The sequence below is a fragment of the Brienomyrus brachyistius genome, chromosome 14 (genome assembly GCF_023856365.1).
Source record: "Brienomyrus brachyistius isolate T26 chromosome 14, BBRACH_0.4, whole genome shotgun sequence".
NCBI classification, from domain to species: domain Eukaryota; kingdom Metazoa; phylum Chordata; class Actinopteri; order Osteoglossiformes; family Mormyridae; genus Brienomyrus; species Brienomyrus brachyistius.
The window spans coordinates 10,011,658-10,038,275 of record NC_064546.1 but is presented as its reverse complement, the minus strand read 5'-3'; the positions used below and the strand labels follow the sequence as shown (position 1 = coordinate 10,038,275).

General features: G+C 42.0%; 3 protein-coding genes across 15 annotated transcripts in view; 2 read left to right on the top strand and 1 right to left on the bottom strand.

Annotated features, from left to right (window-relative positions):
* LOC125707263 (NHS-like protein 1) overlaps positions 1 to 3,052 on the top strand; it is a 76,637-nt gene extending 73,585 nt beyond the window's left edge. For all 8 annotated transcript variants that reach the window (XM_048974262.1, XM_048974261.1, XM_048974263.1 and 5 more), the window contains 2 exons: positions 402 to 519; positions 1,022 to 3,052. In XM_048974262.1, the coding sequence (XP_048830219.1) occupies positions 402 to 519; positions 1,022 to 1,652 (749 nt within the window). In that variant the 3' untranslated portion in view covers positions 1,653 to 3,052. The remainder of the gene's footprint in view (positions 1 to 401; positions 520 to 1,021) is intronic.
* On the bottom strand, positions 3,050 to 14,842 carry cmtr1 (cap methyltransferase 1). 5 transcript variants are annotated; one of them, XM_048974271.1, is made up of 25 exons: positions 14,757 to 14,828; positions 14,486 to 14,541; positions 14,171 to 14,287; positions 13,489 to 13,637; positions 12,961 to 13,119; positions 12,783 to 12,875; positions 12,197 to 12,268; positions 12,010 to 12,104; positions 10,807 to 10,879; positions 9,430 to 9,628; positions 9,221 to 9,339; positions 8,945 to 9,041; positions 8,383 to 8,515; positions 7,990 to 8,169; positions 7,532 to 7,588; positions 6,908 to 6,965; positions 6,754 to 6,822; positions 6,511 to 6,642; positions 5,868 to 5,993; positions 5,482 to 5,573; positions 5,327 to 5,395; positions 5,166 to 5,213; positions 4,748 to 4,860; positions 4,524 to 4,632; positions 3,050 to 4,417 (listed from the first exon to the last, which is right to left on the bottom strand). In XM_048974271.1, the coding sequence occupies exons 3-25, from the start codon at positions 14,280 to 14,282 to the stop codon at positions 4,282 to 4,284; spliced, it is 2,490 nt and encodes an 829-aa protein (XP_048830228.1). In that variant the 5' UTR covers positions 14,283 to 14,287; positions 14,486 to 14,541; positions 14,757 to 14,828; the 3' UTR covers positions 3,050 to 4,281. The 5 variants fall into 5 exon arrangements, with proteins under 5 accessions (XP_048830228.1, XP_048830226.1, XP_048830227.1 ...); XM_048974269.1 differs by having other exon boundaries at positions 14,486 to 14,842; XM_048974270.1 differs by having other exon boundaries at positions 14,404 to 14,837.
* Positions 14,843 to 22,516: 7,674 nt separating this feature from the next.
* On the top strand, positions 22,517 to 26,233 carry LOC125707959 (uncharacterized). 2 transcript variants are annotated; one of them, XM_048975408.1, is made up of 4 exons: positions 22,517 to 22,839; positions 24,108 to 24,155; positions 24,764 to 24,873; positions 25,321 to 26,233. In XM_048975408.1, the coding sequence occupies exons 1-4, from the start codon at positions 22,753 to 22,755 to the stop codon at positions 25,691 to 25,693; spliced, it is 618 nt and encodes a 205-aa protein (XP_048831365.1). In that variant the 5' UTR covers positions 22,517 to 22,752; the 3' UTR covers positions 25,694 to 26,233. The 2 variants fall into 2 exon arrangements, with proteins under 2 accessions (XP_048831365.1, XP_048831364.1); XM_048975407.1 differs by having other exon boundaries at positions 24,761 to 24,873.
* Positions 26,234 to 26,618: the final 385 nt, after the last annotated feature.

Genomic DNA, 26,618 nt, shown 5'->3' with positions numbered 1-26,618 from the left:
GGACTGATGGTATTGCGGATGCAGTAAATAAGCTTTCTTGCTCTTTCCTTCTCTGGTGTATTGGAGTGTTCCAATCCTTCTGCACTCCAAAAAGAAAATGGAGATCTTACCTGCATCCTTGTAGTTGACTGCTTAGCGCGGAACATTGGGGCAGTTGCAGCTTCTCTTTAGGGTAGATTCTGAGATATTCGATTACTATTAGATTCCTAATACGGAAGTATTGAATGTAGGCATACAAGGTGAGCAAGAATGAAATCAATGACTGCATGCAACTCCAGCCACCTCACTTTGGCCATGTTTTGATTTTGTCCTTTTGTGGTTGAGCTCAGAGATGTTTTGGCAGATTTCATGGTTGGCGTCACGACCCTCAGATACATCGCATGAATCTCTATCTCGTTAAGGTGAGGTGTTCGACTTCGTCTCCTTGGCTCGGGCTGAGGCACACGGAGAAGAGCCAGAAGACATGGTGACTCCCACGCGTCCTCGCACGACTGAAGACCTCTTTGCAGCAATACACAGGTATTTCTATTAGAATATTTTGTTCCTGTTTGTTCATCTCGTTTATCAACCCGCCTGTCGAAACCATGAGTCTTTGTGGTTTTCAATTGCAGAGGAATAAATTAAAGTCTATATTTCCCCCACTCCTCATACTGCCTATAATAACTGTATCATAAATTATTCATGACCACGTTCTGCAGCTGTGTAACCATCTCACCCCCAATGCAAGTGTCTCTTTCATCAGTGTAGGATTTCATCAGGGCAGGAGTTTGCCCAACCAGTCTACATGTGCTTTGTGGACTTTGTGGACGAGAAGGCATTCGACTGTATCTCTTGGGGAGTCCTGTGGGGAGTGCTCTGGGAGTATGGGGTGCCGGGCTACTTTATAAGGGCTGTTCGGTCCCTGTATGATCAGTGCCAGAGCCATTATTAAATATTTAAAAAACAAAAGTGAGCGTGCACCTAGTAATGACCTCTTGTTGTATAAGTTGTGACAATGGCTTTTAACTTGTCTTAACTGCAGGTCTAAACGTAAAGTTCTAGGTTGGAGGGAGTCTGAGGAGGATCGTCCTCGGGTCCACTCCTCCTCGCCTCCCGTCACGCCCACAGGTGTCTCCCCGGGCCTGTCTTCCCGCCAGTCCACCTGCATCCAGCGCAGCCTCCGCAAGACTGCCACCAGCAATGACAGTTTTAAGGCGCTGCTCCTGAAGAAAGGCAGCCGCCCCGAAGGCAGCTTCCGCATGTCTGCTGCCGAGATCCTCAGAAGCACTGACCCCCGGCATCAGAGGGCTCAGTCAGACTCTGCCCTGGAGTCGCCTCCCTCGGGCCCCGGCAGCCCCTGCGCCTCTCCGGGCCCCAGGACACCTGAGGAGTGGGCCCGCACTGAGGGTCTGCTGCCCCGCTTCTCCCCAGTGTTCCTGAGCAATCGGCACGGGCGCTTGAGCACGCCGCCCTCTGCTGCGAGCAGCAGGTACAACGCCCGCAACCGCATCCTCAGCAGCCCAATGACCGCTATCAGCGAACGGGAGGGCGAGCTAGCTGAGGCCGCAGACTGCTGCGGAACCCCTGAGAGCAGGACTCCACCAGGGACACCACCCAGCCCCATCTCCACACCAGAGGACAAAGACGGTACTCCATGTGAGGACGGCAGGTAGAAAAGCACTTTAGTTGCCCCCGTTCAAGGGCAGATAGAACTCTCTCAGTGCCCAGGGGAGTAATCTTAATCAGACCACCAGGCTTGGGACTCTTGTGGTGCTTTTACTGGTCATAAATTAAGGGAGGCCAGGCCCTAGTATCCATAACAGAATCCATGGTGCTTAGTCTGAAATGTAAAGCAATTCTGCTGCAGCTTTAATTCCATCCATCATTTTGTATGAAAATGTGTATATTGCTTAAAGCAACAGCACACTTCCAAAGCCGACGTAGCCTGACATTCATTTAGCAGAATATAGGTTTTGTATTTCATGATCGAAAGGTTAAAGCACTTGTAATGTTAAGCATGAAAAAAATTTAAGGAAAAGGTACGTATGAGGAAGGTAAAGTGAAAAGTTGGTTCTTACCGCACTGATTCTTCGACAACGGAACAGGGTTGAATTTTGAGGTCGCTAGTTAGCATGTTGTATTGAATGGGGGAAAATAAGGGTTTGCACTACAAGTCTTGCTTGCATTCCTGTGTGTTCCCGCGTTGAAGCTTAAACAGCCTAGCATTTCTTTCCTTTCGAGGGGATAAAGCAGCAGCACAGCTGTCTTTTGCTTTCATCACACTTGGGCTTTAAGCCCCTAATTTGGCCAGCGAAGCTGAGATTTTGGTGCTGAATGTCTAGACGCGACTGCAAGGAGACGTATGGTGAAAAGCCAGGTTCGAGGAGGAAGCACAGAGGGATGGTAGTCAAAGTTTAGTTCCAAGACTGGTTTGAAGAGCTAGTTTGTAGATTTTGCACTGTTTTGTTCTTTGTATTTATGTTTCAGGAATATTAAAATGTATTATTGTTTTTCAATTAATTTGAAATAAAATAATTTGGAAAAGAATTTGAAGGAAAAATCTAAGATTTGGTTACCAAAGGGTGAAATTCATCGAAGCCCAAATTCAAAATGATTGCAATAATCTTTTCTTTTTCTGCGGGGGTCAGAATCAGAAACTGTATGAAGCTTATGCTGCACTACCTGTATGCGTTTTCTAAAATGTGCACGCTTATTGCAAATAAATATAGGATATAGGCATTAACATCGCATTGTCACATTTCCTCCAATGAGGAATTACATTTTATAACCATTACTTCTCTGTACTGATGTTCATTATTTTGAAATATGTTTGTAATACTCTAGATGAGTATGAGAGTCTTGGGGGGGCATACTTAAGTGGGCTTTTGTCAGTACTTTAAGCTAAAACAACGCTATGCCAAACCCTGACTCCAGTTGTCTTTAGTTGGCTGTCGTACATTTCTCTCCCTTTAGCCAGCACTTAGACCAAAAGGAAAATAAGAACCTCTGCACAGCATGTCTGTAATCAAGTAACAGATGTGTCCCGTTGGCAGTAAATAAACAGTAAAAATTATTTACATTAAGAGTGTCTTTATTAAGTTATGCTAAAATGACATCCTACTCAAACACAGGCATAGACTCGCCTTTCCGATGATCCCCAATATGATACAAAAAGAGACCAAAGAGGATAATTTCAGTGCAGGGGACATACAATTTAAACTGCACAAACAGATGAAATTTACATAAATAAGGCTCATAAGATGAAAGCATAGCAAGACCAGTCAACTGCAAAGCGGTTTGTGTTTCACTAGTAGTGGTGGTCTGCCTCGGAGTCTCTGCTTCGTCCAAAACCTCATACATTCAGGTCCATATATGACTGACCACGACAATTATGATAAAACAAAAAAAAATAATCCAGCACCAACTCAAAGTTTTATTTTTTTTTCCCCTAATGCCTCTGTACTCAGAATTCACTTAAACCTCAGACTGCTGGACTGCTCTGCACACCTTTCTTGGGAAGTGAAAAGGAACGTCCAACTGAAACATGGGTCCTGTTCACACACTTGAAACAGGCTATAAGTGTTCAGGTTCAGCCTTCTATTTTTAAATAAGTTGCCTTTCGTTTTACTGCTTTTTCCACCCGGAGCTAATCATCTGAAAATCTAATTACATAAGCACAGACCTTGCTGTACAGTACCTTCAATTCTACTGGCTGGAAACACCTGGATGAGGAACCTAGATTTCAATTTGTGGATAATTAGCCTTAAAAAAGACTTGAGTTTAGCCTGTGTAAACAGAAAGGATAAAACGAAGAGAGAAACTGCATAAGGAACAGTAGTTTTGTTTCATTCCCAAGACATACCCAACTGTTGGACTGCACAACATTTTGTTTATTGCAAAACTGAGATATTGTAGGAGTACAGAATGATCCTCACTCACTGCAGTCAAGTTGCGATGGAGCACTTGGATGCAGGTATAGAAAATCGCACAAACTAGTTTTTCACTCTAAAAATGCCAAACACAGTTTTAAGGGAATGCCAGGGTCAAACTTCGAACAGTCAAAGGATTACCCAGTGTTAACATAAAACCAGTGTATCTCAGTTACCCAAGTAGGCTGGGATCTTAGGGGTTTAAATGACTGTAGCATGTATAGACATGAATTGAGTAAGGCTGGGGGTGTCTAAGAAAGCAAGCGCAGACAGACAGGCCACATGAATAGGTTGTGGATTGGCTATAGTCCTTTCCTGGTATTAGGTGTCAGATTTAGGCAGACCATGTCTCTCTAGGGCCCAAAGCAGCTCCTCAGTGCTGGTAGTGCTGCCGGATGAAGGCCAGAACATTATCCTTGGACAGCTTCTCAGGGTCCACCCTTGTCTGTGAGTCGTGCACTTTCACGCCTTCTTCCCATGCCCAGAAGAGTTGTTCAGAGTGGCACACGCTGTGACAGACGGTACAGTTTTCGTTTGTCCGCCGACTGACAATATCTAACGTTCAGGCAAGGTTTTTTTGCTCCGAGCTAGGTAACGGCATCAAGAGCTACTCACTGGAAGGGAGCCGCAGAATTCTCCGGTAGGTCGTAAGAGGAGTCTTTCGTCAGCTTGTTGTAGAAGAACTTCCGCTTTGTATTCTTGCTGTACGCCATCGTCCAGGGCTCTGGGGGGGGGGGGGGGGGGGGGGTGAAGACAGGAATAGCACAAATAACACAGAAAAAAACATAAGATGCTTCATGGTTGACTGGATTTTTCGGCTATGCCTTTACACAACTCACCATTCACCGTCTTAATGATGTACAGGCCACTGGGTAGGAAGTGACGGTCGTCCCTGCCAGTATAGGACAAACGTGGGACACCCCCTGAGCTCTTTGTTACCTTCATCTCCAGCCTGGCTCCAGCGTGGTTGGAGGGCACAGGGAATGACCATATTCATGTGTTAACACTCCAGGTGTCAAAATTTAGAGGCAGACCTTAGAAAACCATAAACTTCATGTCCAGTGAGGTAGAACTGCTGTTGCATATTAGAAAAAAAAAACATAAATACAAACGTAACACAAATACATCAAAATGTTCAAAATAACTAATGTGTGTCTCCCTGTGGGAATGTGTCTATAAGTAGAAAGTCAATCTGAGCATCAGCTACATGAATAGATATGAAGCACAAACAAACATTAATTCATGTCCTGGCCTCACCTGATGAATATTTTCTCCATCTCCTCTAATCTGTATACCTCCTTTACTCTGGGAAGAAAAAAGCATAACATGGAGAAGTGACACATTCATACCAGACCAAACCCCTCAAGATACTGAACCTTAAAAACAGAAGGTAAATGAAACTCTTTAGACTTACTTACCGAATGGGATACATGTCAGGTCGGCTTGGTTTGGACACTGCTCTCACAAACTTCTCTGCCATCTGGATCCTGTCAGGCCAACAAACTTTGTTACCTTTTCAGTGTGTGTATCGAGTGTTGATCTGAGATCTGGCCTGGATGACCGAAAGACTAACCTCTGGTTAAAGTGCTGGTCCCGGACGTCAGTCCCATTCAGCACCAGAGCATCCATTACATGGACGGCGTTGATCCTACGTTGAGCCTTGCCCTGCGGAAGCATGGGAGCAATGTGAATAAAAGCCATGCTGACCAATTAGAGCTGAAATCAAACATCCAATGAACTTTTACTTCATGATCCCCATGTGGCTTCACAAAATGGTCTCCTTTCTTGAAGATCCCATCTGAGAAGCTAATCTGTTCATTTGAGTCGCATTCCCCCCCCATGCTTCAATCCAAAGATGCCATTTCAAGATCAGCAAAAGTACAAGGTCATGCGATAATCGTTGTTGTTGGCAATGAGATCCTCTTAAATGTCTTCCTTCAGGAGAGTCTGAAGGCCCACCTCTCCCTTGAGCTCCTGGACGATCTCCACACTCAGAAGGGTGTCTCTGGGCAGCTCCAGGTTAAAGTTCTCCAGCTTCTTCCAGCGCAGTGGGATTTTGCCATCCCACGTGTAGATCTGGGATCTCTGTGATCAGAAGAAACCGGTGAAGAGCCATGGAACTTCAGAGTTCTCACAACAAACCGGACAACAATGGATGCTTTAACAGTTTATATTGTAGCTGTTCTGTCTCATATTGGTTATATAGTTAGCACCAAACAAAACCAAGACAGCTACGAATATGAATTATGGATGTTGTTAATTTAACACCATCTTCGGTAAATACAGCACAAGAATTCTTTTGGAATGTACTGGTTTAGCGTAGATTTGATGGTATTATGAAACTCTAGAAAAATCTACCAAGATCTTGCCTAAAGTTGACGATACACGGGGGCAACTTTTTAGCAATGTTGCCAGGCAACTGCCATCTAGGTGAGACAAAGGGCAACTAATGATTGTGAAAAGTTACCTGCTGCCAGATAAAGTTTTTCAAATAGAAATTTGTTTCCAAGTATCAATGGGGAAAATGTCGGAAGAACACTGGTGAACAACACAGCCTCACAACATTGCTCAAAAAGTTAGCTAAGAGACGGCCTACACTTACTCCCATGCCAAGCAAAAAGAGACGATTTCCACCTCCCACCATGCAGCGGTAGTCCAGGACATGGTGCACCTTTTCAAGCGTGCTGACGGTCAGCTGAGTCGGTTTGTAGTTGAAAGATTCAATGTCCGTACCCTGGGCCACAGGGAGGGGGGGGGGGGCTGTTCAGGTTCACGATCTACTTAGTAACCCAGCACACATGTCATTCCACACGGACTTCAAGTACGGCACGAAGACTTTCCCCACCTGCATCAACTCCTGGAATTTACTCCTGGGGTCTGTGCTGGAGGGGGCCACTCTGGCCTTATCTGGGATCTGCAAGGGGAAGGGAGAGAGGGGAACAGAGCTATTGGAAAGAAAGCACTGGTGAGCATTTATATGGATATTGGGGGGGACTCACCCCCCAGAGACTGAGGCACTGCTTCCTGATGTCTGCCTGCCGCCCTTCTGACAAGGTCCTGCAAACACAGAGAGTAACAAGAATGACAACAAGTAAAAAGAATTATCCGTAACACTTTCTATGAATGCCATGTCTAACAAAATCTATGAATGCATTCATAACACATAATACATCCATAAAGCATTATAAACACGGTATAACTATTTATAAAAAGGCATAACATCTTATAGCCATGTGTATTATGCATTATCTATGCTTTATGAAGCTGTCATCTATACGGCACTATAATGTAGCACTAAGCATACTTAATTCCTATACTGACCATTATAATGCATTATGAAGGCATCTACAATGCATTATAGGTGACAGTTTCAAATAAAGTGTTAACCAATTATCGTTCAAAATTACAGAGCATATAAAGTTATTTTATTTATATAAAACTTCCCAGCTGTTTCCTAATAAAACTGAAACCATGGTTACTGGGACCTTTTAGCTGAGGAGTCCAATTATGGAGAATATCCTACTGCTTTTTAATAAGGTGAACAGGTAAACATTCTGGGGAAAACAACGGCAAATCTGTACAAGCGAAGCCGCATAGCACTTCAAGTGAAAGGGCAGACTTACGAGTCCCGGACGTAAGCGTGGATTTTAGCTAGGGCTTTAATCTGGACAGCACAGTGCCTTAAAAGGAGAGCAAAGTTATACAGCATCAGAATCACCATAGACAATGAAGTGTATAAACATGTTTACAAGGCTTTGGCACATTGAGAACATAACTGGAACTAATGGGGTTAGGGGGACACAAAACGCACAGAGGAAAAGCCTCAGGAAATTTGCTAGTTACCAAATCAACACCGATTCCCTCAACTCATTACACACACACAGTCTATCCACAGTACAGGTAGGTGCCTGCAAATCCCCACCCTTGTTTTACTTAACCAAGTGGAATTATGGGAATTTTGCAAAAACACTGCTGCTCTATTTCTCAACAAGTTTTCATGGAATAGGACACATAAGTGCCAAGATTGCTCCTGCTCATCCGTCAATAAAGGGAAGCGTTCAAAGAAAATGTAATCGCCTACTTCTCGTTAGAGACGATCATATAGTTGAAGAAGTCGGTGTCTCCTTTGATGATGTCCAGGGGCACCACCTCATTGACATCCAATTCTTTGTCCCTCAGCTGGTTCAGCTTCAGGTTGATGGTGAACAGGTATTCCCTGACAGGGTCTGACCCAGGCTTCAACCCTCTACACACCACATACCTTAGAAGGAAGTCAGGTGTTGAGTTCTGAAGTTCAAGGTTTATCCAGTACTTACAGGCCATTTGATAATGTGAGTCACACTGGTAGGCAATACACACTAATACACAAAGTACATATAGGCTATTAAGATAAACATGTTAAGTTGGGTTAGAAACTAGAGGTAGATACAACTCAAAATTGCGACTAGAATTTCTCAGCTTGCGCTGGCAGGACCTCTCAGAGTTGGCAGGTCGGCTTGTGATCGGCTTGAAGAGGGACACCCTCTCGAAGCATAGGTAGAGCAGGTAAATCATGCCGACGCTGAAGGGGGTGAACAGGTCAAAGGTCTTACAGATGAAGTGTCCACCTGAGAGAGAGAGAGACAAAGATTTGCTGGTATGTGGTTTGCAGCCTGGTTGCAAGTACAGATATGAGCTCAAAACAGGTGGTGAGGAAGAGCATGGATGCCTGGAGTCAGGAGATGTGCGTTTGCCGCAGAAACACAAAACAGGAAGTTAGGTGAGACAAAATGAAAACATCATTATTCATTCCACTTAAACATAAAATATCAGTCAGTCGCCACGGAGCTGAACCTTTGCTGCAAAATAAATTGGTTCTTTCTGCCCAACACAAACATTATATTACAAGAGCCTCAATGGAATTGCATTACACATACACTTCAAAAGGATTTCAACCTATCACAACAAAGGGTCAGAGAAGATAAGACAAGACACTTTCCAATGCTGACGGGGCACAGAGCAGATGAAGTAGTGAAGCTCCAAACAGGGCCCCTTACCTGTCCTGACTGTGGACAATGCGGTGAGGAACTGACAGAGCAGCAGCTGTTTACTAAGGATTTCCTGGATGTTCTCCTGTCCCTCCACCGAAAAGCCCTGTATGGGGACAGGCAGCTGGTGAGCTCATAATACAGGACACAGGGGACCCAGAATGCCACCTCGATACTCCACAGACATCAACAGAAACCATAGGAGCACTGGAGACAGGGAGGAAAATGGAGGTCATCACATCTGACAAAGATGGGATGAAACCCGCAAGACAGATCGCTCATTACCCCGTCCGCCATGAGGAAGTGCAGCCCTCGCCTGTCCGTGCTCTCCATGACAAAATTCCGGAAGGCGGTGATGTTTTCCGGCCTGGTGATGTCGCCATCTCCATCTATCCCTCCTTCCCCTGTGTAAAACACAAAGGAATTCTTGCGAGTTTGCACGACAACAGTTCTCGCATGCTTACGGAGGAGTGCTGCGTGTTGGAGAGCCTCACCGTAGTAGGGTTCGAAGAGCTCGCTGGGCGCGGCGAAGAAGTCCTCCAGTTTGAAGTCGTTGGGCCCGCGCAACGTCATGCCAAAGCCCTTGGCATGCCAACGGCGCCTCCACAGGACATACTCGGAAAAGCCTCCCGGGCCGGCACACACATCCCCGAAGTACAACAATTCCCCCTCCTTGTCTCGCGTGCACGGCTTCTGTGTGTCGAAGAGCAAGCAGTGCGTCACTACACCATCACCTCCTGCTTATTTATTTAAGCAATAACATACGAGTGCAGTTGTGCTCCAATATATCACGCCTGAGATTCAGTGATGGACACTCAAAAAACGTCTCTTGTCCGATCAGATTTCTTGGTCAGAAAAAACTGTTGTATAAATTTCCTTATTTCATCCGTGCAAATAACTATTTGCACTACGTTTGCTCTCTATTTGCACCACGTTTGCTCTCTATTTGCACTACGTTTGCTCTCTATTTGCACTATGAGTTTGTCCGCATCTGTGCGCTTTGAGTTCCTTTATATGAAAACGAATTTCCCTCGGGATCAATAAAATATCCATCATCTTATTAAGTGCGTACCTGGAAAACTCCTCCCAAAGAAGACAAGGTTCCCCCACAAGACCTTTAGGCTCTACTTCTTATTTCAGATGGTCTATTTCCTTCAAATATTTATACTGACAGTAAATCACTATATATGGTGTGCATACACCCCAGGGACACAAGAAATGGTGAAAGACAGCCATATAGTTCCTAAAGTCTGAAACCAATGAAAAAGAACAGAATATAAAATAAAAGTCTATGCCAGTGATTCAGTTGTGTTGAGCAGTGATTCAGTTGTGTTGAGCAGTGATTTAGCTGTGTTGAGCAGTGATTCAGTTGTGTTGTCTCTAAATGCCATGTCAGCATCCAGGGTTATATTCATGGCAAAACACGCTGCAACTGGCTTATTTTAGTCGGGGACACCATGAAACAAGGGATTATCTCAAATTAAAAGCAGTTGAACTCGACAGGGATTCATACAACAAATATAAGTATGTTATGCAACTGCAAGTGCATGAAACAAGGAATAGAGGACCATGGACAAGGAATTAATAGAAGAATCTAGTTTCCTGACAACATACAAGTGTCTAAATTTGCTTTGTGACGTAGTTCCTGTATAGCCAATAATGTAATAACTACTGCTAATCTAATAACTACCAATACTGTAATTATTAACAGATTAAATAACTATGTGATTAAATAGTATGTGTAATTAAATAGTATGTGTCCTGTGATGGACTCCAAGCTCACTGACACCAGTTATGGGAAATGAGTTGGAGAGGAAGAGACAGGCAGCAGCAAGGTGTGAACGTCTCCTTCTGAAAAGCGGAGGCCTTACCCTCTGGGAGTCCTTCGGATTGGTAAACATATTGTCAAAGACGTGGTCAATGTTGGCCATTTTCATCGCTGCCCTGAGAAGACCAAAGGGTACCGGATCAAAATAAGGAAGGACGTGGATGCAGGAGCAAAATTAAACTAGGCCAACTAATAACACACAATCTAAGTAATTCTTTCAAATTACAGCCACCATTCTTTTTGCTCCATATAACATGGCATCAACAAATATAAGTATGTTATGCAACTGCAAGTGCATGAAATAAGGACATCTTTTAAAAGTACATTCTTACTTGTGTTTGACCCAGTCAGGGCTATTCAAAGCTGCATCTTTCTGTAGGCTATTTACCTCTAAAAGGAAGTCTGTGTCTCTGAACATCCTATTTCTGAACTTTTTATGTACTTTTAATGAAAAATTTTTTAAAAATCATATACACTATGCCTTGACTTTTGGAAAAGCATTGCGGTATTTAACTAGAACTAAAACTGTGCCCTTGAGAGGTATAGTGGGCTATCCCATGTCAGTCAAAAATGAGTTTAATGTCCAATATTAATTATTGAGGGTCTATCTTTTAAATATACCAAGATCTGTGCTACCTATGATATATATCAATTGTAGGGTATAGGCACACTGATTTTGGAGCTCATTTTCTCAAAACTTTGTTTTTGTGGGATTGCCCACTTTACCTCTCAAGGACACAGCTGTCCTTACATGCTCCACCTTATTTGGTACTGAATAATTTCCAGCTTATATTATTCTCTCCATGAACACATGTTCTCCCCAGTGTGAACTGGCAAGATGGCTGCTGATAATAACCAAAAAAAAAAAAAAAAGTTTGAATGAAAATCAGCAAGGGTAGTACATAATTTTTCATACCAGACATTTTACCACGGTATATGTTTTTTTGATAGTATTTTCAAAAGCAACGGTACTCCGATATTTTGAAATCTTGGCATCAAGTCGTCACCTCACAATAAAATGCATGGGCTGGGTGGTCTTGGTTGAGAGCCCCCCCCAAAATATTGTGGCATGCCATATTACTGTATTAACCTCCCAAGTATGCATGCAAATACAAAAATAAACTGTTGTTTCTAGAAGGATAGCTAAACGTACAGGACCCTGACATGCCTGCTCTTGCACCATCACTTGAGCTGAGATCTAGCAGTGGATTATCCACGCAGTAGCATGACAACAGAGGCTGACTACCTGTTGAGGAAGATGCCTCCCCGGATGGTCTCGTATGGGTTGGACCGAGTCCGCGCACGGCGCATCTCCTCCCCCTCGAGGTCGTCAAAGATGGACTGGGGAGGAGTGGGACAGGCGTAGAAGTCACAGACGGTCCGGGCACGGCCATCTCCTGAACACAGCCCCCCAGAGCCGCCTCACGCCTCACCTTACACCTCAGCAGGCTGTGCAGGAGATCTTCACTGCAAAACTCAGTCTCGTCGTCGATCTTCAGCTTCCTCTGAAGAAGGAAAAAAACAAACAATAAAAAGATCAGTTCTAACAACATTCCTCGACATTTGAAGGTATGAAGCTACAGACACTAAGCTAATCAAGGGTGAATCTCCATATGCGTACTTGACCAGACTCGTGTTCTCGTTTACCCGTTTTATGTTGTTATCTTCCTTTGCTGGAGACCAGCTCCAATATGGTCTTTGCATTCCAGTATGGTCTTTGTATTCTTGGTATTCGGATTTACCCTAAATCCCAGAACTACGGACTGCTAATGGTATTTTCCCCAGCATAAACAACATCTGCACTATTATAAGACCCAATCTTTTGGAACCAATCCTAGATGAGCATCAGTAACCAATGCGTTACAATGAAATCATAGTAATACCACTGCCAATATTTGCCTGTAAATGCTGCAAGATGTTGTATCACTAGACTGGCTTCCCATCCAATGTGCCCACTGTACTGTGCTCATTGGGATTAACTTCCAGGTCAGACCCACGACCCACGAGGGAAAAACAAACCTCCCCGGTAGTCATCCAGTCGGCCAGCTCCTCGGCGTCAGGCATCTCTGTTGAGCTCTCTGGGAACCAGGTGACTTCTTCCACCGCACTGGGCTGAGAAGGAAAGGAAAACACTGCTTACATGCAGACCAGGGATCTGCGCTGTGGCTGAGGGCAGGAGGTGGGCACTGCCAGGTACCTCCGGCTCGTCCTGCCAGTCCACGTTGAGCTCCCCCTGAAAGCCTTTCAGGGTAAGGCCAAGGCCCCTGCGGCCACGCTGTGTCGATGCCTCGACTATCTCTCGCCGGCCCTGTCCGAATTTCCCCAACCCTTCGCCCTCTCGAAAGCCCATCTTGGCCTATAAGCACAAAGTAGATGAAAGATTAGATTCAAAGTAAAAATCAAAAACAAAAATGGTGATTTAGCATCATTTCATTTAATTTATAGAGCACTTTAAAACAACGAAGTTTACTAAAGTGCTATACACAGGCATATAACCCGTTGCTACATTTAATTTTATATGCACTTTAACTGTACTAAGCACATAATTTCATTTACATTTATTTTATACATTACCCAAAAGTAAATTCCTTGTATGTAAAAGTACTTGGAGATAAATAATTCTGACTCTGATTCTAAAATTAAATGAAGTTGGTGTTAAAAAATAATGGCCCCAAGGTCTGACCCAGTTAACAAAGCCTGAAGGACAGGCCATGTAACTTCTCACCATAAGTTTCTGTGATACACTGTTGTACATAGAAAACTTGTTGGAGGACGTCTCTTGGGAGCTTTCTGACTGTGATCCATGATGAGATGGGGACGGTTTCAAGGGCTTCTGCTCTTCAGCGTCACTGTGAGAGTCACTCTGACTGGAATCTGAAATACGCACAGGAGACCAAGTGCAATGCAATGTAACACAAAAAGTGTGCAGTACAGAGTGTGATGTATGCAAACTGCCTAGATACACTCAACAACTAAGATGGAAGGTGATGTATGGGCAGGGCTGGACTGGCCATCTGACATACTGGGCACTTTCCTGGTGGGCCAATGGCATGTGGGTGACTCCAAAGTCCAAGGCTGACTTTTAATCTCAATCTAGCCCCATGTGAATACTCTGTACAGCTGCAGAACTCACATCAAATTCAGAATTTCCCAGTGGGATCAAGTACATTATAATTCAGCACTATTTTTGTAAAAGAGTGGGTTTTTATACCTATCCAAAAGTTAACAAATTTTAAATGCTAAATCTAGAATAAAAGTGACATAGAATTCATAAATTCAAATTAAACCTGCACTTTTTTATTTTAAAATGTTATTTTACAGGACACAATGTTTCAATGTTTAGACCTGGACCTAATTACACCTAGTAATTTAACGGAACGTTTTGTTAATAAACAGAAACATCGTACCCTGGCTGCTTGATATGAACGATTTCTCGTCGTCATATTCATCAAAACTAGAATCATCCAAGCGCTTCTTCTTTTTCTTGAGATGGTCAACCTGCTCCACCCTTCGCTTCATCTTGGCTGGGAAGCGTATGAAAACACAATAAGATTACAGCCAACTGCTGTAAATATCGACATAGTGGAGTGTGGGAAAGAGTCTGCAGTGTCAAGCAAAAGTATAATACAACAAAACAGACCTGTGTGTGTATTATATATAGACAACTGGACTTTCTCATCGCCCCGCTCCCTGTCACCAAGGTCGATTCTGTTGGGACTTGCCTGCAAACTGTGCAGTTAAACCCTCAATCTGTCACACTGGCTTCTCATCTGAGGTTCTGTTTGGTGTGAACACACTTGGTTAGCAAACTAGCTAACAAGTGGCTTGGAATTAATATTTCGGCTGTGCCACTGATCTTCTGCTTTGTCCACAACGCACTCTGCAGAACTTAAAAGACGGACTCATCACATCGAAACAAACCAGTCTCTTACTGGATTTGCGTCACACGTTATAAAAGCTCGTAGAACCCGTTAACAACAGACTGAGACACACATTCACTTAAATCTTCTTCTTTCTCCGTTTTCAGCGCGGCAACATTATTTCGGTCCGTCGTCAGAAAAACGTCACTGGTCCTTCCAGTTCACGGTCTCAATTAAGTGACGTAATCAGCTCGATTTGAGACCTCGCCTGTTCGTTACAGTGCCTGCATTATTCCGGTACGGACAGCACCGTCATTTGAATTTGTTGTAATGAATTCGACTTCAACCGGTCCATGCTTTTGGAACCATTAGCTGGAATTAGGCTTAAGGCAAACAATACCATACATAAATTTTAACTACACACTTATAAAGTACGGTAATTGTATGAGAAGCTATAGCAGTAGATTTCCTGGTATCGGATTACCTAAATGAGAAGATTTTTTTTGCTTCTTGGAAAAACCTGAATTATTAATATTTTTAAAACAAGACTGTAATACTTCTTGTTCGTTGAATGGCAACAAATGAACATAATAACTGAACATTAAATTAAACCAAGCTAAAAACTAATTCATTTACAATTTAGGGTTTTTTTTTTGGGTGGGGGGGGGCTGGTGGTTTTTCTTTGAATTCTAAAAACTGATGTGCACAAAAAATGACAAAAAATAAAAAACATTCATTTAATGCAAGACACTAGAATAAAATCAAAATATTCAACCTTTTGATGTTAGATTTTTTTTTTATTGAAAGATATGCCAGTTAATGTCCAACCATGATTCTAATTCTACTGAATCCTGTAATCAATTCACATGATTTTCAGTCTCAGCATCTATTCTGTCTCTGGTATGTTAGTATTTGCAACTGATTCCTTTAAACGTCAGTGCAAAATATGATGAGGCTTATCCCCTTTGCCAAAACATTTGAAAGATTTATATCCAGCTGCATTCTTGTGCTGTACCTCAAAAGACTCAAAGGTAGAAGCGAGTCAAACGACTACGATCCATATTCCAGTTGCAAATAACAGAGGGAGACATGACCTGACCTCCAACCTGAAGACCCCAACTGTGCCACATGAACCAGAAAACATGCATCACCCCTTAATTCCCTCTGTGAATATGCTGATGGGTTCAGTGGATGTCAACACGACAGGCTACAAATTTCAGAATCTCACTGTGTGCAAGAAGTCATTTGGTGACATCAAGAAAAGAATATTCTGGAGTCGGACTAAATATACACATACATGACAGTATTTAAAAATAAATGTGTATTTACTGATTTAAAACAAATAATAGCACAAAATTACTGGCCATGAATATTATTACACTGATAAAAATACATTAAAAATTATTATGTTTTTCTTTGAAAATGTTTCATTAATGTATGGCTGTGATGAACATTTACTGTAATATGGTGCATTAAGTTATTCCAAGTAACACGCAAAATCCTTTGTAAGTTACAGTATTTGTAGCTCACAAGGACCTCTAGGAAGTTCTCATGTCACATGATCAGCTCCACTAATCAATATGACAGATATGTCGATGTAGCAGTTTCAGGGGGAAAAAAAACATGGCGCACAACACTTGCAAATCCATTGAGTTGAATGTCATTATGTGTAATTATGTGTTTGGTGACAATTCATTTATGTTTAAGACATACCAGTATTGGCTTTTCAGACCACAAACCCATATCCATATACTATATACTGTATTTCAGGATTCCTAAAGAATGAGATAATCAATGCCAAACTCAAATATAAGGATAGACTGGAGCAGGAGTTCAGTACAATGAACAACAAACAGGCCTTTTGGTTACTCACTGGTCAAATACCCTGCCATGACCTTCATCCCATGGGCACTGATCTTACCACCTTTGTCGATTCCTTAAACTCCTTCTATACACGGTTCGACAACCAGGACTACTCTGCTGTCTGTGAGGAGCTGCTCGATGCCCTTCCCTCTGATGATCCTACACATCCTCCCTTTACTGTAGAGGACATGAGGCAGCAGTCGAGCAGATGCAAAGCTGGCAAGGCCGCCAGGCCTGACGATATACCAGCTAAAGTAATGCGCCACAGAACTAGCTCCCATCCTCCATTCCATCTTCTGGGACTCAGACTGGTGACTATTCCTACAATTTGGAAAACATCCACCATTGTCCCAATACCTAAGAAACCTCATCCCTCTGAGCTAAATCGTTACCGGCCGATAGCACTCGCATCCCTAATAATGAAATGCCTAGAGAAACTTTTACTTCATATAATCCAGCCAGGGGGCGGCATGGTGGTGCAGTGGTTAGCACTGTTGCCTCACACCTCTGGGACCCGGGTTCGAATCTCCGCCTGGGTCACATGTGTGTGGAGTTTGCATGTTCTCCCCATGTCGTCGTGCGGTTTCCTCCGGGTACTCCAGATTCCCCCCAAAATCCAAAAACATGCTGAGGCTAGTAAGAGTTGCTAAATTGCCTGTAGGTGTGCATGTGAGAGTGATTGGTGTGTGAGTGTGCCCTGCGATGGGCTGGCCCCCCATCCTGGGTTGTTCCCTGCCTTGTGCCCATTGCTTCCAGGATAAGCTCCGGACCCCCCGCAACCCAGTAGGATGTGTCATCCTATTGCCTTCCCTGCCTCCCCTGCCTTGCATGACTGCCCTGCCTTGGTCAACAGCCCAACGGTGAAATTGTTCTTCCAGTAATGGTATTTCAAACAGCAACCTTCTGCCCACTGGCACAGTCATACATTACCCTGTACAATCCAAGTATGATCAGGTATGGGGAAAGTTATTCTGATGGAATTTATAGTATGCGCATTCATGCAAGTGTTTTTAGTACAATTTACATGTGGGACTTAAGCAACCCAAAAATTAGGCTAAAAGTGTTTGCACACATCCTGCTAGTCAACGATTGGCTATGGGAAAAAGAAGTGGTCAGCAATTAGCTGGAGGAGAGAGAAGTGGTCAGTAATTGGCTGGAGGAGAGAGAAGTGCTCAGTAATTGGCTGACGGAGAAATAAGCAGTCAACAATTGGCTGGGGGAGAAGACAGTGTGCATAAGAATCTCAGCCATTGAAGCATCTGGCTGGAGCAGAGGTATTAGAGAGCGTGGATAACCTTTCCAGACTGTCCAACTAGTAGGTGTAGGCCTGAATAGATTTTCTATAGAAGAAAACCAGACTCTTAGACGCCGTTAAAAACCTCTTAAGAGGCTCTGTCACCTAGGGAACAAAGTAAGAGTTACAGAGCATGAGAGAACCACAGTTCCGAAGATCAGAGGAATGGGGAGAGTCATGAGGATAAGCTGATGTGTGAATGCTTTATAAACAAGAAGGTGGAGACTCGGCACATTAAGTGGCTGGGATTTCTAGAGTATTCCATAAGTATTATTTAGAAGGGACAGCAGCTGAACATTGATGTACTGCTTAAAAATACATTTGATATTATTTGCATTTTCAAATATTATCAAGAAAACTGTCAACTGTGGGACTATACTCAAATATTAGACCATTTTGTCAAATCTTTAGCACAAATAGTGTTCAAAAAAAGTGTTACAAAACAATCCAGGGTATTTTTTCTTTTTAGGACTAGCTGTCATTTACTCATAAAAAAACTAAACTATTAAATGTTCTTCATCACTAACCCTTATAATAAGTAACAAACCATGGTGTATCAAATCATTTAATTTTAACTGACCTAAACTAAGAGCCAAGAACATTCAAAATTAAAAATGTTTATACACATTCATACACAGTCTACTACAACATTTTAAATCAGTAAAGGTTGTTACTGAATAGATTATGAAGATGATAGTCGAAAAACACAATACTGCTGTAAATATATGACTTGGCTGTGAATTATTGCCTGGTCATTACATTTTGGTCTATTTATATATCTAATTGATGATTGGGATTCTTTAATGACAACAAATAAAAACATTTAATGATATTAAAATGTCAGAACCCAGTTAAAGCAACACAACTCAGTACATAATGTAGGACATGTATTTAATAAGATGAACTACCAAATCCCAACGCTGGAACTACCATAAATACTATATGTTCTAATAACCAGTCTGATCATGAAGTAAATGTGTAATGCATTAAACATCTAAAAGTTTTAGCATTTCAAAAAATGGAAGCAACTGATTTTATCCGAATTTCAGATGAGAACATCAAGCGCTCTAGAGGATTGCTCCAGGTTTTCCAAATCAAGCTGCGGAGACATGGAGCACTGGCAGTAAATCTCTCTTTGCAGCTTCAGAAATACTGCAGCCTGCAGTAGCATTTGAAACACGGAGAGGATGACCTGGGAGTGATCGGCTGTGTATAGCTGTGTGCTAGTCCCCACTTTACTATCATTGCTCCAAAAGAAATGATCACACTTGTATTTTGGCAAAACCAGAGTTCAGAATACACTTTTGCTCCATTCCTTACCAGATATATATTTTTTAGATAGGCGTAGGTTTGGTTTCAACATTGGTAGGGATCCAATCAGCCCCAAATGTCCTGCCTTTATAAAAACAGAGCAGGGTATCCCCACAATACTGTCCACACCCAGACCTATGCCCTTGAGTGAATGTTATGTCACCATAGGGTGTATATATCTGGGCCAGGGTGTAGCTAGAATTTCTGGGCCCCCTGACAAAATCCCCCTAAATCAGCCAGGGTATCCATACCCCTACTATGTCCTTCATTCGGGGTGTCCACTGGAAAAAAAGGCAGCAGGGAGAATTAGTATTATTTTAAACAGCAAACTCAGTTGTATTATTCAATCACAGGTCAAACTGTGTTCTCTCCCATGAATTAAAATGACACGTAATCACAAAGTAGAATTAGACACCAGGAACGGGAAAAAATCAAAAGCAGGACTCCGGCGAATCACGCTTCCCGCTCGCAGATAAGCCTCACCGCGTTAACACTACTTAGGTGATGCAGTATTTGCTCATTTGTCAGGAGGTTCATGAGCAAGGTTGGTCCTGGGAAGGGATGGCAGTGAATCAGCATGCTTGGAGCAGCTAGACTCTCATAAAAAGAAGATCAGCTAAAGCGTCTGATAGAGAAGCAGGCATGGAGGTCTTGCTTATTTGTTCTTTTTAAAAAAAATGCCAGCAGAGCAAAGTAAAACAATCTATTTAAGAGGAACAATCAATTGAGTCAATAAGAGATAAAAAGAGGAACTCAAGAATTCTCAATGTTCCCGATGCCAAAATTTTATGACTTTTCACAAAAGGTGTTTTTTTTCCAATGAATTTCATTCTTCAGTTTTTAGGAGCGCGTTCCAAATTCCTCCCCATAAACCTTTTTGTTAGACTGTAACTTTGCATATAGCCCAATGTTATTGACAGTTCACAAAAAAAGTTAATGTAATATAATGTTAAAGACATGATAATGTTTTACCATCTGTCATTATGATTATTGGGGCTGTTTATCTGATTAAAAAAAAAAAAAGAAACACACACATACAATGAAATCCAATGCCGAGAGGTCACGTGACGCTTGTCGCTAATGGCTGACTAGCTCTGCTCGTCCGCGTGTGCCATCCACCTATTTGCCCTTTAGTCAGTCCCCTTGCCACTTACCCGTTCGCAATTCCAAATGAACTCGGTGCTCGTCCTTTCATTCCTCCTGATGCTGCTAATCAGCGCAGACCTCGTCCAGCTCTTTCCAGTCCGGAGAAGAAAGTATTAGGCCTCTGTCAAGTCTGCTATTTCTGCTTTTCTTTGGGGTGGCAAGAGACCCTCCGTCAGACACTCTACCCTAATCCGTGACTCTACCCTAATCTCCCAGACTTTGTACTTTACCACCTTGCTTTTACTCTAAGGCCGGTTTGGAGCTGGATCAGTCCTCCCCAGCACCCCCCTGCCTGGCTTTCTATCGAAGCAGAATATGTTCTCCCCCATCGTCTAGCCTCGCTTCCCTTCCTCCCTGTTAAATTCAAATCCATCTCTGCCTCCGTCGGTCCGATTATCTGTCAGGCCCTTCGCACATGGAGAAGGGTTGAGAAACTGTTGGGCCCCTTCCCAAAATGGCACCCCAGTGTTCCGTTGCTCCACAATCCTGTCCTGAACATTGGAGGCTGCCCCATCTCTTCCTCACTGTGGTCTCAGTCAGGTATCTCCACCCTGGGTGACATTTTTGATAGCTCGGGTCTCAAATCGTTCCAGTCTCTTAAGGTCACAATTAATCTTCCCTCTTCTTCATATCTTTTCTACCTCCAGCTGAGGTCCATGCTTAGGGCCTGTAATATCTCCTTCTCCTCACCTCTTCCACTTCACCCGCTGTGCAGATTTGCTCTGTCCTTTTCTCCTGTTTCTAAGCCCGTGTCCAGTCTATATTCCCGCCTCTGCAAATAAAACTCTCATAAACCTCTCCCCATAATTTCTGTCTGGCAGGGGGAGCTCTCTCCCACCCTGTCTTATCTTGGAGCATTATTTTTCATAATATTAAAAACTGTTCTAAAAATCCCAATCACCAGCAAACACAATTTAAGTTTGTTCACAGATTATACCCCACTCCCAGGAAACGCCATCTCATGGGCTTAGAGCCTGACCCCTTGTGTCATCTTTGTCCCCTCCAGGTCCCTGGTACCTTTCTCCATATGTTCTGGGACTGTCCTCCAGTGGCTGCTCTTTGGGATTACGTGGCCAGATCTCTCTCTTCAGTTCTTTCCTCTCCTATCACCCTGTCTCCCGTGGTCCTTCTTCTCCTGGACTTCTCTTCTCTCTCTCTCTCGCTTCCAGCAGAGGCTTCTGCTGTCTGCCTCCTTAGCGGCCAAGTTGTTATTATCCTCTCATTGGAAGTCTCCTGATCGTGCCATTCCCTCTGTCTGGAAGTCCACCTTTCTTGATTTGCTTCTGCTGGAACTCTCTGCGGCCCGGATTAACAACTCGTCTGGTTCTACGATTCAGAGCTGGCTCCATGATCTGCAGCTGGGGGTGGAATGTGTTCTGTTCTCTCCCACTTTGTTCTTTGGTAAAAAATCTCTAACAAAAATATGGTCACAAAATAAAAAAAATAAAAAATCCAATGCCCAATTTACCTGTGATATCACTTCAAAACACCTATTTCAGAGTTAAAACCTAGATTTCCCAAATTCAGAAAAATATACATATGTATGGAGTCCTTCAAATGGGAGATGAAATGACCTTAAAAGGGTGGCTCCTTAAAAGTGAAGACACACAGTTAATTGACCAAATCTCAACCGTACACTTTAAAATAAGCAGGTAATGGCTGAATTTTCACTTAAATGATCCAGAGAGATAAATAAAAACGGATGTACTACACAATGACATGAAGCAGACTAAGATTAGATGCATGTATGATCACCGAGAGGTTTGTAGACACTCTGATGCTGGTTTCAGACAGTGCCTCATATAAGAAATGATGTCGTCGAACAAGTGGCACAAAATGCTGCTAAAAATAAAAGCGTAAAGACGGCTCTTTTCTTTGTTGTGGGGGAAATATCATCGAATAATGAGCATCAAATTTGCTGGACAAAAAAATATCTATAAATATATATTTTTTTTATTTAAAAAATAAACTATTACATTTGCGTTGACAAATGTCAAAATTTACGTAAAAACTAAACATTTCATACAGTACACTGTAAAAGTTTAAAACAGGTCAAATCCACTAGAGTGATTTAATTAATTATCAGTATTTCATGCACACCTTTTTCAACTTCTCAAGTCTGTCATGGGAAAGATAGCGGAATCCCCTTAACTGTCCTGCCGATCGAAGACTTGGGTGACTGAGTTTTGACAAGTATATAAAGGTCACAGGTATCTTGTATCTCCAGGTTAAAAAAAAAAAAAAAGTCGGACAACTCATCGTTTTCAGTATTAGCCGAGTTCAACGCAAGTATCACCGCCCCCTGATCATGTGAGAAGAAAGATTTAAAAGGTCTTTTTTCCCGAAAGTTTCCAAGCTCTATGTAATCTCGCAGGGGCGAAATTTTTATTGTTCGGGCAGCAGAGACACTTGCCATCTCAATGCTGCAAACCTTTATGAGCCTGAATTCAGTTTCGCGACCGTAGTACACCAGCGTTTTACTTGAAATACTTATATAAAAAGTGGTACAAGAAATATGTTCAAGAAGCATAAAAGCAAAGTGTTGATAGACTATGCATCGGAAGAAGACGACATGTCGTGCAGTCACCGGCGCACTTTCAAGGTAAGAAAGTCAGTGGCATAGACACGTTTTCTGAATGCTGCCATTTGAGGAGTAAGTAAAAGTTGACATAACTGCATTTTCACTTGCGTATACCAATACTAAACCTACTGCCGTGATCAGTGAAAATGTGATGGCTGAACGTTGGCTATGTAGGTTTTTTTTTTTTTTTCTCTCGAAATTCAGAAATCCTTTTTATTTCCGTCAATTTACAATAGCTAAAAGAGTACTTAACTTAGTCTTAACTTAATTGTTTTACAATTAGTTTTTTTGATTTAGACTACAATAGAATGTATTCAGTGGAACCGAAATCAAACATTGACTTTAAAGTCAAATGATTTCTTTTTAACTTGGAATATTTAACCAGAAAGCAAAACCACGAAAGAGAAAATATTTACTAATAATCAAATTAGATACTTTTCAGCCCTGGCCAGACACTGACTGGCTAGAGTCCAAATATTTTACAAACGAATGCTCCGGAGGTGTGATCAGAGTAGATGCAAATAAAGTTGTTTTATTAATAAAACTATTAGAACACAATATTGCAATTGACGGTATCAGGCAACAATAATATCCATTTTACGGGAGAATTTAGATGTGTGGGTGAAATAAAACCCAGCCAAGTTGTTCTCAAGCCGCTTGTTTCCTGGTCCTAACAGTCAGGCACATAGACGGCATGAGAGAAGTGTTTTGCGGACATTTAAGTGGTCTGATGAAGTGCTGATGGCCACGCTGTGTGTTTGATCATGTCGAAATGATCCAGGATAACACAACAACAAGCTATGGAAAAACCCCGATTCACTGAGAGACAGAATAGACCTCACCCAGTCTTCAGATCCAGCGAAATCTCCTCCAACTTAAACTACAAATAGATAAACTTTTGCAAAAAATGTTGTTATCTAAATATAGGTTCATGTAAATATAACAACATTGTTTTAAAACTAAAAAGTTTTAGAATTCTAATAAGTGACTATAGTAAGTACTTCTGGAACGTTTGTTTTAATTACAATTTAGACTTTAGGTGTATATATTTATAAAGAAAATGTATGTTTTAAATTTGTTAATGGCACATATATATGCAGATGGTGTTTGACTTGTAAAAAACATGACCTCAACAATATGAAATTCCCTTTCTTCCAGTAGATATTCAAAGTTTAGTCATTTGTCAGTTCCAGAAATAGTTTTCTTGGTCTACAGGAAGATGTCTGCGTTGCGGTATTTGTATATACGCTGCTGTTCCTTACCAGTTATTCAATGGCCTTTGTTTCTAGTATAAAGATCCAGATGGTAAGGAGGAAATCGCAAGTTCCGGGTCAAAGGTAAACAAGCCTGCACTTTCGTGATGTTCCCAGCTTGTTGACATACAAGCATTTTCTAAAAATATTTTTTAACAAAATGTCTGTTGACTTTTCCCTATAAACATTTTGTTAAAAGTTGTCACTTCCCACATGGCTTCTCTCCAAATTTTTGCGATGTTTGTTGCTGCTGCGGGATTGTTTCCTCTTCTTTTTAGACCTTTGTAAGAAATTAGATGCAACAAAACAAAACAAACAACTAAAAAAAAAGAGTAGGGTACACCCTGGTCAGCATGCTACCATGAAACAATATCACACGTGCATAGCCATCGATGCAGTTGATGTTTAATCCCAAAGGAGAGGTTCACATTAAGAGGATTATTACGAATGGCAACGGTAACTGGAAATGCCACAGAAACACACAGGTAGAAAATGAAATATATATACAGATTGAGCTGGGAAACATGAAAACAGGAAATCTGATAGGCAGCCATTGGAGTAATGTTTGTATTACAGAAATACAGGAGTACTGCCAAATGGTGCCTTAGAATTTTGTTACATTAAACGGTGGATTATAGACTTACCAAAATATGTTGTCCTTACCTCGGTTATTGTTCCTTTTATAACAGCAGATCAAAAGCAAAAAATCTAAGTCCAAGAGAGAGAAAAACAAGAAATCTCTGTTTAAAGATGAAGATGAGCATACACTCCTGACAGGTGCCGCTTCAGAAAACGGAAAGGGGTAAATCCTAACTACTAACGCTACCCTGTTACCACTAAACCTGCATTTGGGAAAGACGCATCCTAATTAATTAATGGTTTAATAGTTTAATATTTTACTTTGATAGAAAATAGTGTAGTTTAGGCATTAGTTTTGATATACACATGAAAATGTTTAAATTCAAAGTTAATTCTTGAGAAGATGAAAAAAATGCTTAGAACGGGAGCCATACTTTTAAATAAAAGCATAAAAATAGGCAACTAGATGTTAGGTTATGTGCTTAATTTGCCCAAATCTGCAACCTCTCGTATCTGTAATTCTCAAGTACAGTGTCATTAATGTTAAAAAGTTATTGGTCTATGTTCCTTCCTGCGAATACGTGGAAGGCGATTAGAAGGAAAGTTCAATGAATGAACTACTGCTGGATATGCTGAAGTGGTAATTATTATGGCCTTTGTCTTTCAAAAGGTCCAGCAAAAAGCAGAAAGATAGGGAAAGAAAGAAAAGCTATATTGAAAGGGGTCACTGCCTCTGGGACAGTATTACCATGTCGATGAGGCAGATCACACCCGCCAAGAGGGTGGGCAAGACGGAAAGCGGGGAAGCAGCACATCTCAGCGAGGGGACCGGCGTGGTGGGCGATGCCAGTGTTGATGCCATGCTACAGCCGGACAGGTGTTCCTCCTGGACTGGTGCAGAGGAGGACTCATCAAGGTACACCAACCTGATAGAATCCAAAATCCCCAGCATCCAGTGGACGGCCAGGGCCAAGGGAAGGCTGGCTGAAATTAGGAGGCGGAGCCGAGAGGGTGTTTCTGAAAGGTGGGAGGGGCTAAAATAGAATTATACCTGGATAGGTGCTGCTATTGGTTTTTAAAATTTGTACATATTTATTTTAAATTTCGTAACAGTCCTAGATGTCTTTGGACTTTAAAATGTTGAAATAGTTTAACATGCTGAAGCTAATTGGAGTTACAAAATTGCCCGTAGGAGTGCATGTGTGAGTGAATGGTGTGTGAGTGTGCCCTGCGATGGGCTGGCCCCCCATCCTGGGTTGTTCCCTGCCTCGTGCCCATTGCTTCCGGGTTAGGCTCTGGACTGCTACCTAGAAGGATAAGTGGTTTGGAAAATGGATGGATGGATAGCTTATTACAGCCCTCAAACATTCATTTTGTGAGAATACTAAAACCAAAATCATTATACCTTTCATATTTAAAGAATCAGAATGAAAGAAATTAGAACACTGGTATTGACGATGAGGTTTTGCTTATTTGTCATTTTTTACTCCAGGACAGTAATAATGATTATTGTATCCTGCATTGTACTGTACTGTGATATAGAACCTAGATGGCAAAGCTGCACCAGCTAGTGCTCAATAGGTAATAATTCTTGCAGCTTGTCGGTCACAGAAACTGATTTGAAGCATTTGTTTTTCCTGCCTTACGATCCACAGATCAGGAACCTTTATGCAGCCTGAAAAACTACTCCATGTAATTGTTTTCTTTCTTACAACATGTGAAAACGGTTTAACAATGATTAAGAATAGTACAATGGTTAATATATAAAGAACAACTTCCCTGGTGACTCCAAGCTAAATTTAAATAGAGAAAGGAATGACCAGACAACTATTTATTTGCATTATGGTTCTGTAATGTTTGTTCAGTCCTTATTGAGAAGAGTCATGTGTTTCAAAACAACCTTTAGGAAAAAGTGTAATGTGTAGAAAAATAGAACATTTTAATTGGATTTACTAGTCATAGATTTAC

Coding starts and splice junctions, on each gene's coding strand:
- LOC125707959 (XM_048975407.1), top strand. CDS start 22,753: ATGTTCAAGAAGCATAAAAGCAAAGTGTTGATAGACTATGCATCGGAA. Junction 22,840..24,107: donor GTCACCGGCGCACTTTCAAG/GTAAGAAAGTCA, acceptor CTTTGTTTCTAG/TATAAAGATCCAGATGGTAA. Junction 24,156..24,760: donor TCGCAAGTTCCGGGTCAAAG/GTAAACAAGCCT, acceptor CTTTTATAACAG/CAGATCAAAAGCAAAAAATC.
- cmtr1 (XM_048974269.1), bottom strand. CDS start 14,282: ATGAAGCGAAGGGTGGAGCAGGTTGACCATCTCAAGAAAAAGAAGAAG. Junction 6,966..7,531: donor CACGCTTACGTCCGGGACTC/GTAAGTCTGCCC, acceptor CTGTGTTTGCAG/GACCTTGTCAGAAGGGCGGC. Junction 6,823..6,907: donor AGTGCCTCAGTCTCTGGGGG/GTGAGTCCCCCC, acceptor TTCCCCTTGCAG/ATCCCAGATAAGGCCAGAGT.